General features: G+C 44.0%; 1 protein-coding gene across 1 annotated transcript in view; it reads left to right on the forward strand.

Annotated features, from left to right (window-relative positions):
- LOC311150109 (adenylate cyclase type 6-like) overlaps positions 1-19,423 on the forward strand; it is a 53,056-nt gene continuing 33,633 nt past the window's right edge. Inside the window, exons 1-3 of the mRNA XM_084187395.1 lie at positions 1-241; positions 7,870-8,131; positions 8,374-9,310. Of these exons, the coding sequence (XP_084043521.1) occupies positions 8,112-8,131; positions 8,374-9,310 (957 nt within the window). The 5' untranslated portion in view covers positions 1-241; positions 7,870-8,111. The remainder of the gene's footprint in view (positions 242-7,869; positions 8,132-8,373; positions 9,311-19,423) is intronic.

A 19,423-nucleotide genomic window follows, 5' to 3' on the forward strand; every position in this document is an offset into this window, starting at 1 on the left:
GCGCGTCGGAGCTGAGGAGAGAGAGGGAGACAACAGAGTGGAGAGAGAGAAAGAGAGAAAGAAAACGACAGGAGAGGGATATTGTGCGTTTATGTCTGTTTGTCACCACTGGACTGGAATCCCTCTCTGACCATTCAAACCGTCAACAGTACGGAGGACTTCAATTCGGCCTATCCTTCCCAATATTGGCTTGGCTCGTGCGGTCTAGTTTGGAGGGAAAGAAGCGATAAGGATGATCATGGTGAGTTAGTCCTCCTTCCAGTGTGATCCGTCCTAGTGTGCATGTTTGATGTAGGCTTCTTTAGTCGTATGCTATCTAGGGCAGGCCAAACCTTATTCTATTTTACAGCCATCTAATTTGAGAAAACGGCATTATTGCCATTCTATCAGTGCGTAATTCAGAGCAGTCCGCGGAATGTTATTATATTATTATAGGGGTTGTGCGCCTGAGTCCTCTGTGTTTATCGTAGTAGTGTCTCAGTAATCGATCCGTGTTTCTTATGGCTCAATGATGTGAATAGCCCTATATAACACGGATATAAAATAAAATAAACTGACATTTAACGCTATAGGCTCTAATATGCTTGAGTTTCACATAAATTAGTTTGCAGGTTAGCGAACCACACTAAAATTACTGCTGCCATCTAGGCATGGCTGTCATAGCTGCTATCTCAAAGGTTGCAGCTGCAGGGATCTTCACGTCTAAAATGAATTTCCAACCGCAACGCTTCTGTTTGTTTCCATGTTTGAGTTATTTTTAATTAAATATAGGCTAGGTTATCATAACGGGAAGTAAGAAGGTTAACCTACTGTTGAGCCAGCCCTACAAAAAGTAAATAAGGCGATGTGATGCGTTGGAATGTGGAATAGTCCACCGCTCGTTTGTAATGTCTGTCGTGTGTTTATTGACTCGTGGCGTTTGTCAGTCAGGGCCTGAGCCATGCTAGAATGTATTCTCCCCTCGCTGGTTGAAGAACAAGACACATAGGCTACACAGCGGGCGGATGTGACATGCAACATTGTAGCCTACAAGTAGCCGCACACCGTAACACAGCATAACAATTGTAATAGCTGTGATCTCCGCTATGATTGTCACATAGGCTACGCTGAACAGAGTTATGTAACGAGTGTGTGAACTGTGAATGCGGCTGATATGATAGCCCCACCGCCTTCGCATGGAATGTTACATTAGCCTCTTGCAGACCTTGGATACATTCTTACCATTAGCCTATGTTATTAGGCTACACTGTTGTTAGGCCTACATTCCATTAATTAAACCGTATGCCTATGCTGACATATTAATTACACCAGTCTACAATAATAAATAGCCTATAACAGGCAATATATCTGATGATGCGATTATTAAATATGTTTTTACTTTGATGCGCTCCTCACACAACACGGTAGACTATAGGGTAATAGAAATAGGAGCTGTCCTCTAAAAACGGAAATAAGGATCTGATTAATAACAATTACGAACGATGCCAATCTCTACCCAGCTAGCACATAACGTTCTGAGAACCATATGTTTCTTAGAGCTTGGTGAGAGCATGGTTGTCCTATGGTTATTTTGCATACAACATTCCCACAACTTTCTGGGAATGGTGCAGGATAGTTGCTTGGCTTTGAAACATTCTCAGCACATTTAAGGAACTTGACAAAAACACTTTATTTTCTTGGTATTTCATTAATTTAACGGAACGTTTCCTAAAAGTTCAAACATGATTACATTTAATTTCAATGTTGGTAATGTTCTAAGAACGTTCTCCAACTAGTTTGAGATTGGGAATGTTCTCAAATAGTTCAGAGAATGTTAACCTTTTCACACTTACCAACAAACGGCTGTGATCGTTCTACAGTGGTCCCTGCAGCGTACGCTCAAACTGCTGTGATTAGAACGCTTATTTAGAACGTCCAGTTTCGATTGACGCAACAGTCAGCATTTGAGCTAGCCATACTGTTTATTCACAGAAACATTTTGCACAAACACAGTCCTTACAAAGGTATGTCCTGAATGTGACCAGTTAATTTTTTGGATGCAATGTTCAGACATTCACAGAAGTAGCGACAGTATACTCAATCATCCAAATCGGAAAATGTAGGCTACATTAGTCCTAGCGCTAACTGAGGAAAGATTGACGTAACACAAGCGGTCATATTTAGATAACTCTCAGCTGTCAGAAACCACAATATGAATTAGCTAATAGCAATTAATATTTATAATTCATCACATCACAGGTGAGCTCACCATTGATCAAAATAATTAAGTAAACCACTTTCTAGAAATCGAAAGTAATCCGACGATGAGTAGTTTGTACGCGCCGCCATGTTTGTTTTTTCGCCTCAACCAAAGATAATAAGAGGAGACAAGATGAGTTTGGTCAGTTTGCAGTATGCATGTTTTTCGCCTCAACATGTATACTGCAAACTGACCAAACTCATCTTGTCTCCTCTTATTATCTTATTATTACACTTCCCTTCTTTCACTTCCGGAAGTTTACCCTTCACCTCATTATAATGCATTGTATAATGTCAACAAACATGGCTCCACACATAGCTGGCAAATAGCTTAACATTAGCTTATTATAATCATTAGAACCTTCAAAAAAGTATTTTACACACATCATAGGTGTCCATTACAATCTATGCAAAAATTGGAATGCATTATTTGTCACCAGTACTTGAAAACTGTAAATACATTATGCTCCATACATACAAAACATACATACATACAAACTGTATGCTACAGTAGAAACAACAACACGATATACAGAAAATAAGGCACTTACTTTGATAGGAACGCACACATATCCAAAGTTATTATTTGTAAGGAAAACAACAAGGAAGGCAATGCGAGTGCCAGCCAGAAAATGTTCCAAATTGTGCAAGACTGTTCAAATGTCTACATATTTGATCTGCAGAAACATTGGTGAAGACGTGTTTGGGCTCTCCTCGAAGAGAGAAGTTTGGCCAGCTCAGTAAAGCCTCAAACATAAATTGTCCGCAACACTGAAATGGGCTACTTCTATGTGAATTAATGAGGAGGCGGAACACACCTCAATTCAAACTGTTGTTAGAAAATAAAACCTGTTAGAAAATAATTTGAAATTGAGAAGTTGAAACATAGCCTATAGATAAATAGCAGGTTGTAAATAGCAGCGTGTTAACTGTCCTGTTTCGTAACAATCACATTTTGGAACAGTGAGTGCATTCTAACATCACGTGCTTAAAACAACTCATGCTGGGGCGACCGTTAGAGATATTTGGAACTCACATGTGAAAAGGTTAAGAAACAACGGTCTACTCTGGGAATTTCAGCATAACGTTTCCTGCTGGTTTCCTCATGGTTCTATTTAAAGTCATGTTCTCACATTGTTCCAAGAATGTTAAGAAAACTTTCCATAAAAACCACAAGAAAACATTAGTAACATTCAGAGAATGTTCTAAGAATTAGGGGTGTGCCGAGTAGTCGGACAAAATGAGTATCGTAACGGATATGGGACATTTTCTGAAGACGATTATGATCCGAGTATTTTTTATAAATGATCCGTGATCTGATTTATTTTTATTTTCGGGTGCCAGCAAGCATCTTTCTCATGTCAGTCACATAGTTTCTAAACCATACTGAACTGTCTTTGAGTCAGTCATGTGCGTGGTCTAAATAACTCAACTGGTTAGTTTGCCTGTCTGTAAAGAGAAGGGCGGGCTGTACGTTGATCCTGTTGCTCTGATTGGATCGAGTGAAGCTGTATTTCTCTGTCCACTTGCTTCATAATTTCACCCAATCACTTTTCTTTGCATGTTTTCGGTCTGATCAATTAGATTGCTGCTGCCTGCTACTATGATAAATCACATAGCGAGGACGTTTGCTATCATTTTTTTACATTTTAGTCATTTAGCAGACGCTCTTATCCAGAGCGATTTACAGTTAGTGAGTGCATACATTATTTAAAAAAAATATTTTTTCATACTGGCCCCCCGTGGGAATCGAACCCACAACCCTGGCATTGCAAACGCCATGCTCTATCAACTGAGCTACATCCCTGCCGGCCATTCCCTCCCCTACCCTGGACGACGCTGGACCAATTGTGCGCCGCCCCATGGGTCTCCCGGTCGCGGCCGGCTACGACAGAGCCTGGATTCGAACCAGGATATCTAGTGGCACAGCCACTCGGGAGGTGGCACAGTGGTCAAGCTATCAATGTGCATTCTGACTGAGTGACAGCAAACTTGGCTGCCCGCTGCAAGTTGAGTACACAGACACACACACACAGACACACCCACTCCTCCGCGCACTGCTCCTAATCTGCATATTTTTTGTAGTGAGAATGTGCAGGGAGGTATTTTGCCAACATCTATTTAGGCATATTAAAACACTTCCGTTTTTTTCCAATCATGAGTATCATCAGATCCGATCCGACTATCAACTGTCAATTTACGCATACGATTACAAATACGAGTATGGCCATGTCGGCACACCCCTACTAAGAATGTTATTTAAAAACATAAACATTCCGTTCTCTGCATCAACAAAACTCTCTCTATTTTCTATCTTATTAAGTGTGTTCAGGTGTGTTGTCCGCACCCACTAATTGGCCACACTAGGGCCCAGATTCACAAATCCTTCTTAAGAAAAAATGTCTTCTTAACTGCCATTTTTTCCTTAACTAAAGATTTAAGAAGAAAGTTAAGCAAAGTTGCTATTCCTCAATCCTCATCTTAATTAGTGTTTTTCCATGGAAATGTTTGAATAGACTAAAATGAACAGCTTCGTATGAGTTAAAAAAACATGGCATGCTAGCTCCATCCTGGTGGTGCAGTACACTAATTCCATGGATATAGAACAGAAGATCATAGGTTTGAATCTCACTGACGTTGTGCCACAATAAAATATAAAGGTGTTTGTATGATTAATGCCTAAGCAAATTAATTTCCATGTGTCCTATCTATGCTTGGAGTTCAAAACCGTTAACCCAAACTAAACTAGCAGTGTTATGAAAAGTATTATTGAAACATGTTCTCAGAAGGTTATTTAATTACCTTCAAATAACCTATTATTTCCGTTCTCAGAACGTTAATAAAACCTCCCAGAAAAACTTTCAGTGAACTATAGTAAAATGTTCTTAGAACCTCACTGCAACCTAAAAATGAACATCCCAGAACAGGTGAAATGTTCACTTCCGTTCTCAGAATGTAAAAAAAAACATTTTTGGATAAAAGCGTCTGCTAAATGGCATATTATTATTATATTATACCTGTCAGGAAACATATGGCTTCGTTCCCAGAACCAATGGGAAACCAAAAACGTACGTTCCCACAACTTCCAAGGAACCAAATGTGCTAGCTGGGTATGCACACACTGTTTGCATTATGTAACGCCAGCATGCTGCTGTCCGGTCGAAATGTCGCGCAAACGTCCCGGAGGAATAGTCCCCCGCATTCTATTCTACAGGCGATAGCGAGGTAGGAAGGAAAGGATTCAGGCAGGATATCTACAGCACAGCCACACAAACACAGAGATAATTGTAGCTGTTGAACGCCGTAACGATTGGCAACATCACGACATTTGCAATAGGGGCACCGCACTGGTCGACCTTGTGCACCGGAGAGAAGGGAGTGTTCGGAGCCGGAGGGGTTGTAGCGTCCACTTTGACTGAAGGCTATTCTCCTTGAACACCTCTTGATCAACCAGAAGCCACAACCAGCAGGCTGGATGGTTACGTGCCAGAGAAGGCATACGATAGCCATAGCGAGGAAAATCTATTTTTGCTTCAACAACACAACATGCCTTTCGACATGAGCGGCAGTTCGTGTTCCCAATGAAAACAAAAATGCAAGGAGAGGCGACAGCACATCAGCGTTGCCTTGATATAAGCCGTTCTGCACATTCAAGAGCTCAAGTCGTTTTGAGGCCTGTCCCTGGTACGCTCAGCTGATGAGCCTATAGGTTTAGGGAATACTGAGACTTATGAGGCTGCATCAGCTTTGATACTGTAGAGTCGTGATGGTGATCATTATAATTATTAGGCAATGTTTTCTTTGTTCTGCTGATTTAGGAAGAACTAGACATATAGTAATAATTATATATAACCATATAATAACTATACATAATTATGTCATCCATGCGCATATAAATATGCCTATGCTACTATAGCCTATAAAATATGTTGCACTAGTCTTATTATTATAATGGATGGGTAGCCTATAGTTCTGCACAGATTATAAATCAGTTACAGTAGTCATTGGTAAAATAATGCACAATTCCTTGAATACATTAGAAAAGCCTATAATGTGTACAATGTATATCAGTGACAAGATTTGTTGTGCTTGTGCCCGAATATAGCCTATCTTAATTTACAGAAATTAGGAGAAATCCCTCCTTTGTCTAATTGATTCAGGAAATGTCTGAATGATCATTAGCATTGATGGTGTTAGCTGCTTGGAATCAAAGTTGCCACTAAACCACAGATCTAGGTCCAGCTTTTCCTACCCCAATGTCCACCTCTAACACCATGAGCTAAAGAGTCAAACTGACCCTTAATCTGTATTTGGAGGCAGATGGAGGAGGGTAGTGATACAGGCAGCATGTCCATGATGGTTGCCCAATCTGATTATTTTCCAGTGATCTTGTCTTCATCAGTGAGAGAATGAGTCAGTGATACTGTTCATGTCATCCGTGTTTCCTACCAGTGATGACAGGCTCTGACTCCCACCACCTGTTATCACACCTTCCTCTTTACATCTCTAATGAGTCAAGCCACCAAAGAAAGAATAGCACCCAAAACATCTGATGGGGCACAAAGTACGTGAGGATGGGGGGTAGTCTGGACGGGGGCTAGGCCCCTTCCAAGAAGTTGGAGAATTTTGCATTTTGCCAAAACCTGAAACAGCTTTTTTCCAGCAATCTAGAGCCATAATCATTATGCTTAATTCTATGTCAAAAATATGTTTATTTTTCTGCATATCAAAGCATATCTCTTGAGCTGTCTGAATAGCCTCCTGACTGGTGGTATTTAAAAAAAATAAACTAAATATGCTTCTCTGAGTCAAGCCACCAAAGAATAGCCTAAACCTTGACAAATGTTTAATTTGCGATCAGGGGTGTCATGCACACAAAAAAATCTGAGGGGACATATCTAAGCATAGCTCTTGAGCTGTCTAAGCATACCTCTAAGCATACCTCTAAGCATACCTCTGTATCCTCCTGACTGGTGGTTTAAAAAAATAAATAAACTAAATATGCTTCTCTGCGTCTCTGCAAAGATCTGGGTAAAAGAGTGAAAATAATGTGAGTCTTAATCAGTACATTTAGTAATCGCTTGCTTTTTCTAAAGTCTACCAACTTTGCCAGCAGGTACGCCAGCTAAGATAGTTACACAAGCTAGCTACTCTAACTTGATTGATAGCCTGAAATGGCTTCTTGGTAGCTAGTTATGAGGTTGGGAGATTGGGAACCTATCTGGGCTAGCTAAAGCCAACTTCATAAAATTGCTATGTGGCTAGTAGTATTACAGAGAAACAACAACAAAAAATTAAAGACTTTTATTTATATATATTATATTTTTTTACAGGACAATTCTGAGGGGGCATGTGCCCTTGTGCCCCCTATGGGCATGACGCCTCTGTTTGTGATGATTGTGGTATTGTTGTCTGACTATTCTTAGAATGCACTTATTGAGAGTTGCTCTTCATCACCGAATGATGATTGTACAACTTCCATGTATGACTTTGTTTTTGGGTGCTGTCACTGACCCATGACATAAATGTATGGTTAAGTGGTTTTCTGAGGTTCTTGCTAACACATTTCTTACTTCTAATTCCCTTCTAATTTCACCTGTATTTGTGTGTGTTTTGGGTCTCTCCTCCAAGACTCAGAAGCACTGGAGATAGGCCGGATCATAGAGTGATTCCCTAAACCCTGCCTTTCACATCACCTGCTCGGTCCGAAACTCTGGTTTCACACGCCCCTGGACTTACCCCGGTCACGATCACCCACCCACCCAACCACCTACCCACACCCCTGCAGAACTGCGTCTGAAACCCCTCACTTCTTCAGACCTCTGCCTACTGGGATAAATGAGTGGACCGGCTGGAGAGGATAGGGCTGGGATATGTACCAGAACCCACACAGGTAATGTCCACAGTCATACAGGTGACCTTAGAATAACAGGTGAACAGTTTTATTTTGGACATTAGGTTAAGAAAATACATGTGAAGGTTGTTCTTTTTTTTCTTAAAGAATTTTCAGAAAGACTATGTTGCATGTCTAATTTAAGTTGGTGGATCTATGAATGTTTCCAAGTTTATTGAAACTCTAACTGCCACCGCCCCCTCCCTCCTACATTGTGCTTGTCCCCCTTCCCTCCTACACAGAATGTCCTGGTTTAGCGGCTTCCTAGTGGCCAGAGTGGACGACCGCAAGACCTCGTGGGGGGAGCGCAATGGCAAGAAGTCCAAGCAGAAGGGAGGCTCATCCTTCTGCAACCCGCGTTACATGAGCTGCCTGCGGGACCCGGACGCCATGGAGCCCCCCTCTGGAGCCCCCCTCCACCCCCACCACCGCGGAGGGGGGGCTGGGGCGGCGGGCGGGGGGGGCAACTTTGGCGTGCGCTGCATCTGGCAAGAAGACCACTATGGCAAACGGGGCGGCGCCACCGGGGAAGGGGTGGGGCTCAAATCTGTCGACCTGGGCTTTGAGGACGGGGACCTGAAAGGGAGGAAGGGGGGGTGTAGCGGGGGTGGTGGGGAAGGGGGGGAAGAGGGTCCCAATGGGGAAGGGGAGGTGACGGTGGCGGACTGCTGGCTGCGGGTGATGCAGGTGTTCCAGTCCAAGAAATTCCAGTCTCATAAACTGGAGCGTCTGTACCAGCGCTACTTCTTCAGGCTCAACCAGAGCTCCCTCACCATGCTGATGGGGGTGCTTGTGATCGTGTGCGGCGTGATGCTTACCTTCCATTGTGTCCATGCACCCCCGGACGTGGCCTACTCCTCGGCCCTCTCTGTGGCCATGGCCTTGTTCATGGCCTTCATGTTTGTGTGTAACCGGAACGGCTTCCACCAGGACTACATGTGGATGGTGAGCTACCTGGTCATCGGGGTGCTGTTGCTGGTGCAGGTGTTCGGGGTGCTGATGGTGGCGCCTCGCAGCGCGTCTGAGGGCATCTGGTGGTCTGTCTTCTTCATCTACATCATCTACACGCTGCTGCCTGTCAGGATGAGAGCAGCCGTGCTGAGCGGAGGGGTGCTCTCCACCATTCACCTGGTCACCACCTGGCAGTTCAACCAGGAAGACGTGTTCCTCTGGAAACAGGTAGGAACTCAGCCTGCTCCCAATCCATCATAGAGATATAGTATATGTTCTATATAATTATGTGGGTGCCATAGTGTACACAACTGAAGGCAACTCTTCTATTGTTGCTAAGTGACGTCTTTGGCATGACAATGAATAAACACAGACAGGACTATCCAAATAAATTGTGACCGGCACTACTCCTTTGGCTGTCCGGCTATGTTAATTGACTGAGTTTTTGCTTTGGCTTGAGCGTAGGCCTTCATTCCACTCACGGTTGATGAGACATTTGGGTGATGATCCATATAGGCAGCAGCTTACTAGCCCACTTTTTTGGGTTAGATGGGCTTCTTGGCCTGCAGTTTGTTGTATTAATTGATTTCTACGACTGCAGTGAGTGTGTCTTTGCAAGCTGATACTTTGTGGTATCTGGGTCTTGCTCTTGGACCTACAACACAGGCTACAATATTATTATTGTATCAGTGCAGCCAACCATGTGGTACTAGTCTGACAAGACATTGTTTTCAGGACCATCATTTTGAATAAGATTTTACCAACCTAGGGCAACTCTTAGGGCAACACATATCCATTGTTTTTGTCTAAATTGCTCAGCTCAGTACATTTGGTTGGGAATCATTGCTGGACAACAATATTCAAACCTTGTCTCTGATTCTCAAGCAGATTTAAGTCAGGACTGAGACTGGACCATTCAGGAACAGTCAACACCTCTTGGAAATACCATTCTGGTGTCTTTGGCATTAAAATGGGTGTTATTGTCCCGCTGAAAAAAACCCCTCTATCCCAGGGTTTTCAGAAGACTGAGGCAGTTTATCCGATAACTTTTTACATAGTCTTTGCTTCTTTCATATTTAATTTGATCCTGACAAACTCCCAAGTCCCTGCTGTTGACAAGCATACAAATAACATGATGCTGCTACCACAATACTTGAAAATGTTACTTGAATACTTGAATTTCAGTTCACTTTGAGTAGGTTGTGTAGATCAGTAAGAAAATAAATCAAATGTAATTCCTTTTTAGATTACATTTTAAGGCAGCAAAATGTAAAGACGTTTTGGTCACTGGATGGAACAGTGTGTTTGTCACTGTGTTGTCAGTATATTTCTGAATGTTTTGTAACAGTGTGTTTGTCAGTGTGTTGAGGCAGTGAGTGTGTGTGTGTGTGTGTGTGTGTGTGTGTGTGTGTGTGTGGGTGCGTGCAGGTGTGTGTGTGTGCGAGTGTGTATATGTGTGTTTGTGTATGTACGTGTGTGTGTGTGGCCTACTGTAGGTTGTTTGTGCGTCATGCCAAGGACCCAGGGGCTAGCTGAAGGTCAGTGGGCTAAATGAACTGCCTCGGCCGGCCGGCTGTGTGTGTGTTTGTTTCTGCGTGCGTGTTTGTGTGTGTGTGTGTGTGTGTGTACGTGCGTGTGTGTATGTTTTTGCACGTGCTAACATGCACACTCGTGTAAGTGCGCATGCTCATGGCGCATGCGGGTGTGAGTGAGTGTTTGCCAGAGAGAGAATACCATGGCCCATGATAATATAAATCAGTATCACTCAGGTCTCTGTGCTCCCACACAAGAGACACTTTGTACTTTTTCCAAGGGTGGGGGGTTCTGTATGGAGGCTGAGGCTAGGTGCGTTCTGTACTACTGTAATTGTTGTGTAACAGTTTATGACCATTGGGAGAAGGTATGGGAGAGGAATAATGGGGCGATCATTCCAGGAAAAACAATAAGGGGACACAGAATAATTTTTGGCTTCATGGTAGAACATTAGTCGTTATATGTTGATTGAAGAGGACATGATTTGATAACTGCCCACTGAGAGAGTGCTCAGCCTTGGTACAGGTTCACATTTTCACAAGGCAATTGTGCATGAAATAACTTCATGTCAGAATTATAGGCTTTATATATATATAGATATATACACTGAGTGTACAATATTAGGAAGGTGTTATATGTCTATACACATATTTTGTAGAAAACAGAATTGTTTACCAAAGGACGTTATTTGGGAAGAGGAAAAGGGAACCCATTTGGTTTCTGTGAAAGAGAGATAAGAGATAGTTTACAACATGTTGTTTTTCATTCATTGAGACAGAACTATACTGGACTGTCACTCCTGACTAGACTCATGCCTATTATTGATCAAGCCACTGTAGGAAAGATCACTGCTCAAGAATATGGTAGCCTGCCAACATCTGTGTAACATCTCTATGGTGCTATATGGTGAGAACTGGGCTACTGGGCATGTGCATAATGTAAAGGTGTTCTCAATGACCCCCACATCATGCATATGACACAATGCACAGAGTGTTTTGCTTGCTGTGGTAAAATGAATGAGGGTCCTATTGAATGAGCAGAGCCGAGCGATGGTGAGATCCTTCCTGTGATCGTCCATGTGTGTACAGGGCTGTACAGTAATAAAGTGCCATCCATCACTTCTTTACGATTGTGTGCAAGTATTTCCCCTTTCTTTGATAACTCATTAACCTCACTGGGTTTCTGTTGGCGTCGTTAGCCACAGATAATGATGAACGAACACACGCACACAGTGTAAGGACATTGTAGTGTAATTAGGATGCAGGGTATGTTGTCTGCCTGTCACTCGTATGTATCGCTGGCCTCTCTCCACCTGTCACTGATCCAAGCCCCCTGCTGAGAGCACGTCTCCCTGGGCTGGATTACAACTCTAGAACCAGGATGTGTTTGGGCCTTTAATCTGTCATGGTCTGTGTGGAAATAAGACCTCTTCTTCACTCACTGGTGCTGTAGCCTTTTTAATGTGTGTGTGTGACTGTGTGTGTGTGTGTGCATATGAATGTGTGCGTATGTGTGTGTTTCTGTGTGGGTTGAGGGACTGTACACATATTGTTTCCATTTACAATAATGGAGGGCTGTGTTCTCTGAAAAGCCTTGGTGGGTAGATGCTGTGTGTGTGCACACGTGTGTGTACACTGTATGTGTGTTTGCATGATGCATGTGTGAATTTGCAATTCCAATGCAACTCTTATAAGTCTTTAAAGATTGTAATAATTGCATAGCTTTAGAAAAATCCTGGAATAGCTTTACTGCTCGCTGAGAGGTCAAGGGCGATTCAAAGAGTCTCCAGGCCAAACCCTTCACAGACTGTAGATCCTGCACCTAGTAGATCTGCTCACACTGTAGGGCTCCTCAGATGCACGTCATTATCATTTGTTTGTTTGTATTTCCTTTGGCAGAACAAAGGGGATTACAGATCTAACACCCAGATCAGATCATGGTTCAGGTAAAAATGCTTTGTGGAGAGACTATGCTAGACTAATACCTTTAGCTGCATCATAGGTACTAAACTCTGTGTTTGGAACCAAATATTTCTTATGGATAACATTTAGGTACATGCCACTTATTTAGTCACTTGGATAGTCATTATAGCGTATTGTGTGTAGTGTAGCCTAAAACTGCTGTTTTTAATGTTTGGGTATTTTTGTGTCGAAGCCAGCGAAATAGACCTAAACTTCTTCTCAGTTTTTTATTGTAAACAACCAAATTAAACATTTGGGAAGTAAGCCTCACTCAATTAGAAAATACTCTCTGCTCTTTCCTTCGCTCTCTCTTTGTAATCCTGAATGTCTTCTCTTTTCCCAGCTGGAATCAATTAACCACACACACACACACACACACACACACACACACACACACACACACAGACACACACACTGTGTGTGTGTAACCATCTCACTGAGAAATTGTCGTAATATTTGTGTGATTCAGATCTAAACATTGGAAAAGTTGGTTCTTCTCAATGTTCGGCCACCACAGACAAATTAAACAGCAGAGACAAAGACAACACAGGAAGACACCACAAAGTGCAACTATAAATGACTAAGGACATTTTTGTCCCCTTACGTAGTACAAGCTCATTTGTTGTTCTGCGTATTTAACATTTCTGCTAACCATTGTGTTGCGTCACATGGAACAGTCTTATCAGAGTCTGCGTCATAGCAGCCACTCACTCTATCCCTCTCTGTATACACACACTTACACTCACATTCGTGTGTGTGTACCATGTCACACACACTAACACACACTCTCCCTCATGCACAAGCACACACATGCGCACACAGGCAGGCTGGCACGTACCCACACACTCATACAGTGCCTTGCAAAAGTATTCATCCCCCTTGGCATTTTTTAAATTTGGATTTCATGTAATGGACATACACAAAAAAAGAAAAAGAGAAAGAATAAATAACGGAAAAGTGGTGCATGCATATGTATTCACCCCCTTTGCTATGAAGCCCCTAAATAAGATCTGGTGCAACCAATTACCTTCAGAAGTCACATAATTAGTTAAATAAAGTCCACCTGTGTGCAATCTAAGTCAAATAAAATCAAATCAAATTTTATTTGTCACATACACGTGTTTAGCAGATGTTATAGCGGGTGTAGCGAAATGCTTGTGCTTCTAGCTCCGACAGTGCAGTAATATCTAACAATTTCACAACATATACCCAATACACACAATAAAGTAAGGAATGGGATTTAAGAATATATACATATATGGACAAGCAATGACAGAGCGGCATGGACTAAGATACAAAAGTATATTATAGAATAGAATGCAGTATATCCCATCACGGTTGACAACTCCGTTGTGTCCTCCTCCCAGAGTGCGAAGAGCCTTGGCGTGACCCTGGACAACACCTTGTCGTTCTCCGCTAACATCAAGGCGGTGACCCGATCCTGTAGGTTCATGCTCTACAACATTCGGAGAGTACGACCCTGCCTTACACAGGAAGCGGCACAGGTCCTAATCCAGGCACTTGTCATCTCCCGTCTGGATTACTGCAACTCGCTGTTGGCTGGGCTCCCTGCCTGTGCCATTAAACCCCTACAACTCATCCAGAATGCCGCAGCCCGTCTGGTGTTCAACCTTCCCAAGTTCTCTCACGTCACCCCGCTCCTCCGCACACTCCACTGGCTTCCAGTTGAAGCTCGCATCCGCTACAAGTCCATGGTGCTTGCCTACGGAGCAGTGAGGGGAACGGCACCTCCGTACCTTCAGGCTCTGATCAGTCCCTACACCCAAACGAGGGCACTGCGTTCATCCACCTCTGGCCTGCTGGCTCCCCTACCTCTGCGGAAGCATAGTTCCCGCTCAGCCCAGTCAAAACTGTTCGCTGCTCTGGCACCCCAATGGTGGAACAAGCTCCCTCACGACGCCAGGACAGCGGTGTCACTCACCACCTTCCGGAGACATTTGAAACCCCACCTCTTTAAGGAATACCTGGGATAGGATAAAGTATAAAGTAATCCTTCTACCCCCCCCCCCTTTACTCCAACCCCCCCCCCCCCCCCCCCACCCCCCCCCCAAAAAAAAAAAAACATTGTAAAGTGGTTATCCCACTGGCTATAAGGTGAATGCACCTATTTGTAAGTCGCTCTGGATAAGAGCGTCTGCTAAATGACGGAAATGTAAATGTAAATGTATATACATATGAGATGAGTAGTGCAAGATATGTAAACATTATTAAAGTGACTAGTGTTCCATTTCTTAAAGTGGCCAGTGATTTCAATAGGCAGCAGCCTCTAATGTGCTAGTGATGGCTATTTAACAGTCTGATGGCCTTGAGATAGAAGCTGTTTTTCATTCTCTCGGTCCCAGCTTTGATGCACCTGTACTGACCTCGCCTTCTGGATGATAGCGGGGTGAAGAGGCAGTGGCTCGGGTGGTTGATGTCCTTGATGATCTTTTTGGCCTTCCTATGACATCGGGTGCTGTATGTGTCTTGGAGGGCGGGTAGTTTGCCCCCGGTAATGCGTTCGGCAGACCGCACCACCCTCTGGAGAGCTCTGCGGTTGCGGGCGGTGCAGTTGCCGTACCAGGCAGTGATACAGCCCGACAGGATGCTCTCAATTGTGCATCTGTAAAAGTTTGTGAGGGTTTTAGGTGATAAGCCAAATTTCTTCAGCCTCCTGAGGTTGAAGAGGCTCTGTTGCGCCTTCTTCACCACACTGTCTGCGTGGGTGGACCATTTCAGTTTGTCGGTGATGTGTACGCCAAGGAACTTTAAGCTTTCCACCTTCTCCACTGCGGTCAGGTCAATGTGGATAGGGGGGTGCACCCTCTGCTGTTTCCTGAAGTCCACGATCATCTCCTTTGTTTTGTTGATGTTGAGTGAGAGGTTATTTTCCTGGCACCACACTCCCAGAGCCCTCACCTCCTCCCTGTAGGCGGTCTCGTCATTGTTGGTAATCAAGCCTACTACTGTTGTGTCGTCTGCAAACTTGATGATTGAGTTGGAGGCGTGCTTGGCCGCGCAGTCATGGGTGAACAGGGAGTACAGGAGGGGGCTGAGCACGCACCCTTGTGGGGCCCCAGTGTTGAGGATCAGCGAAGTAGAGATTTTGTTTCCTACCTTCACCACCAGGGGGCGGCCCGTCAGGAAGTCCAGGACCCAGTTGCACAGGGCGGGGTTCAGACCCAGGGCCTCGAGCTTAATGATGAGCTTGGAGGGTACTATGGTGTTGAATGCTGAGCTATAGTCAATGAACAGCATTCTTACATAGGTATTCCTCTTGTCCAGATGGGATAGGGCAGTGTGCAGTGTGATGGCAATTGCATCGTCTGTGGATCTATTGGGGGCGGTAAGCAAATTGAAGTGGGTCTAGGGTGACAGGTAAGGTAGAGGTGATATGATCCTTGACTCTCAAAGCACTTCATGATGACAGAGGTGAGTGCTACAGGGCGATAGTAATTTAGTTCAGTTACCTTTGCTTTCTTGGGTACAGGAACAATGGTGGCCCTCTTGAAGCATGTGGGAACAGCAGACTGGGAAAGGGAGAGATTGAATATGTCAATGAACACACCAGCCAGCTGGTCTGCGCATGCTCTGAGGACGCGGCTAAAGATGCCATCTGGGCCGGCAGCCTTGCGGGGGTTAACATGCTTAAATGTCTTAATCACGTCGGCCATGGAGAAGGAGAGGCCACAGTCCTTGGTAGTGGGCCTCGTCAGTGGCACTGTGTTATCCTCAAAGCGGGCGAAGAAGGTGTTTAGCTTGTCTGGAAGCGATACGTCGGTGTCGGCGACGTGGCTGGTTTTCTTATTGTAGTCCGTGATTGTCTGTAGACCCTGCCACATACGTCTTGTGTCTGAGCCGTTGAATTGCGACTCCACTTTGTCTCTATACTGATGTTTTGCCAGTTTAATTGCCTTGCGGAGTGAGTAACTACACTGTTTGTATTCTGCCATATTCCCAGTCACCTTGCCATGGTTGAATGCGGTGGTTCGCGCTTTCAGATTTGCGCGAATGCTGCCGTCTATCCACGGTTTCTGATTAGGGTAGGTTTTAATAGTCACAGTGGGCACAACATCACCTATACACTTCCTGATGAACTCAGTCACTGTTTCAGTGTATATGTCTAAATTATTTTCGGAAGCTAACCGGAACATATCCCAGTCCGCGTGATCAAAACAATCTTGAAGCGTGGATTCCGATTGGTCAGACCAGCGTTGAATAGTCCTTAGCACGGGTACTTCCTGTTTGAGTTTCTGCTGATAGGAAGGGAGAAGCAAAATGAAGTCGTGGTCAGATTTGCCGAAAGGAGGGCGGGGGAGGGCCTTATAACCATCCCGGAAGTTTGAATAGCAATGGTCGAGGATTTTAGCAGCGCGAGTACAACAGTCGATATGTTGATAGAACTTTGGCAGCCTAGTCCTCAAATTTGCTTTGTTAAAATCCCCGGCTACAATAAATGCAGCCTCAGGATATGTGGTTTCCAGTTTGCATAAGGTCCAGTGAAGTTCTTTGAGGGCCATCGTGGTATCGGCTTGAGGGGGGATATACACGGCCGTGACTATAACCGAAGAAAATGATCTTGGGAGATAATACGGTCGGCATTTGATTGTGAGATATTTTAGGTCGGGTGAACAGAAGGACTCGAGTTCCTCTATGTTACTACAATTACATCACAAGTCGTTAATCATGAAACACACACCTCCGCCCTTCTGCTTCCCGGAGAGATATTTATTCCTGTCTGCGCGATGAACTGAGAACCCATCTGACTGGACCGATTCCGACATAATATCCCAAGAGAGCCATGTTTCCGTGAAACAGAGTATGTTACAGGCCTTGATGTCTCTCTGGAAAGAAATCCTTGCCCGTAGTTCGTCGACTTTGTTAACCAAAGATTGAACATTAGCGAATAGAATACTTGGAAGCGGTGGGTGGTGTGCGCGTCTCCTAAGTCGGACCAGCAGGCCACTCCGAGTGCATCTCCTCCGCCGGTGATGTTTTGGGTCAGCCGCTGGAATCGGTTCAGTTGCCCTGGGGAGAGCAAACAAAAGATCTGCTTCGGGAAAGTCGTATTCCTGGTCGTAATGCTGGTGAGTTACTGCCGCTCTGATATCCAATAGTTTTTCCTGGCTGTATGTAATGATGCAAAACACTTTCTGAGCTAATAATGTAAATAATAATACATAAAAAAACAATATACTGCAAAGTTTCCTAAGAGCTAGTCGCGAGGCCGCCATCTTCGTCGGCGCCAGGTAGTGTCACATAATCTCAGTATATATACACCTGTTCTGAAAGTCCCCAGAGTCTGCAACACCACTAAGCAAGGGGCACCACCAAGCAAGCGGCACCATGAAGACCAAGGAGCTCTCCAAACAGGTCAGGGACAAAGTTGTGGAGAAGTACAGATCAGGGTTGGGTTATAAAAAAATATCTGAAACTTTGAACATCCCACGGAGCACCATTAAATACATTATTAAAAAATTGAAAGAATATGGCACCACAACAAACCTGCCAAGAGAGGGCCGCCAACCAAAACTCACGGACCAGGCAAGGAGGGCATTAATCAGACAGGCAACAAAGAGACCAAAGATAACCCTGAAGGAGCTGCAAAGCTCCACAGCGGAGATTGGAGTATCTGTCCATAGGACCACTTTAAGCCGTACACTCCACAGAGCTGGGCTTTACGGAAGAGTGGCCAGAAAAAAGCCATTGCTTTAAGAAAAAAATAAGCAAACACGTTTGGTATTCACCAAAAGGCATGTGGGAGACTCCCCAAACATTTGGAAGAGGGTACTCTGGTCAGATGAGACTAAAATTGAGCTTTTTGGCCATAAAGGAAAATGCTTTGTCTGGCGCAAACCCAACACCTCTCATCACCCCAAGAACACCATCCCCACAGTGAAGCGTGGTGGTGGCAGCATCATGCTGTGGGGATGTTTTTCATCGGCAGGGACTGGGTAGCTGGTCAGAATTGAAGGAATGATGGATGGCACTAAATACAGGGAAATTCTTGAGGGAAACCTGTTTCAGTCTTCCAGAGATTTGAGACTGAGACGGAGGTTCACCTTCCAGCAGGACAATGACCCTAAGCATACTGCTAAAGCAACACTCGAGTGGTTTAAGGGGAAACATTTAAATGTCTTGGAATGGCCTAGTCAAAGCCCAGACCTCAATCCAATTGAGAAACTGTGGTATTACTTAAGGATTGCTGTACACCAGCGGAACCCATCCAACTTGAAGGAGCTGGAGCAGTTTTGCCTTGAAGAATGGGCAAAAATCCCAGTGGTAGATGTGCCAAGCTTAGACATACCCCAAGATACTTGCAGCTGTAATTGCTACAAAAGGTGGCTCTACAAAGTATTGACTTTGGGGGGGTTGAATAGTTAAGCACGCTCAAGATTTCTGTTTTTTTGTCTTATATTTTGCATCTTCAAAGTGGTAGGCATGTTGTGTAAATTAAATTATACAAACCCCCCAAAAATCCATTTTAATTCCAGGTTGTAAGGCAACAAAATAGGAAAAATGCCAAGGGGGGTGAATACTTTCGCAAGCCACTGTTTGCACGCACACACACAACACACTGGTAATTTCTTCTGTGACACTTATTAGGGCTGGGAATTTCCAGGGACCTCACGATACGATATTATCACGATACTTAGGTGCCGATACGATATGTATTGCGATTATCATGATTATCACGATTTTATATGTATTGCGATTCGATACTGTGATTTTATTGTGATTCAATGTTCCAAACATATTACACACCATGTGTCTGCTGCAGAGGGACAAGAGAGAGCATGAGAAAACTAGTGTTGATCAGTCGTGGAAATAAAAGTCCTGAAAACAA

This window comes from Coregonus lavaretus, assembly GCF_964263955.1.
Source record: "Coregonus lavaretus genome assembly, chromosome: 22".
NCBI classification, from domain to species: domain Eukaryota; kingdom Metazoa; phylum Chordata; class Actinopteri; order Salmoniformes; family Salmonidae; genus Coregonus; species Coregonus lavaretus.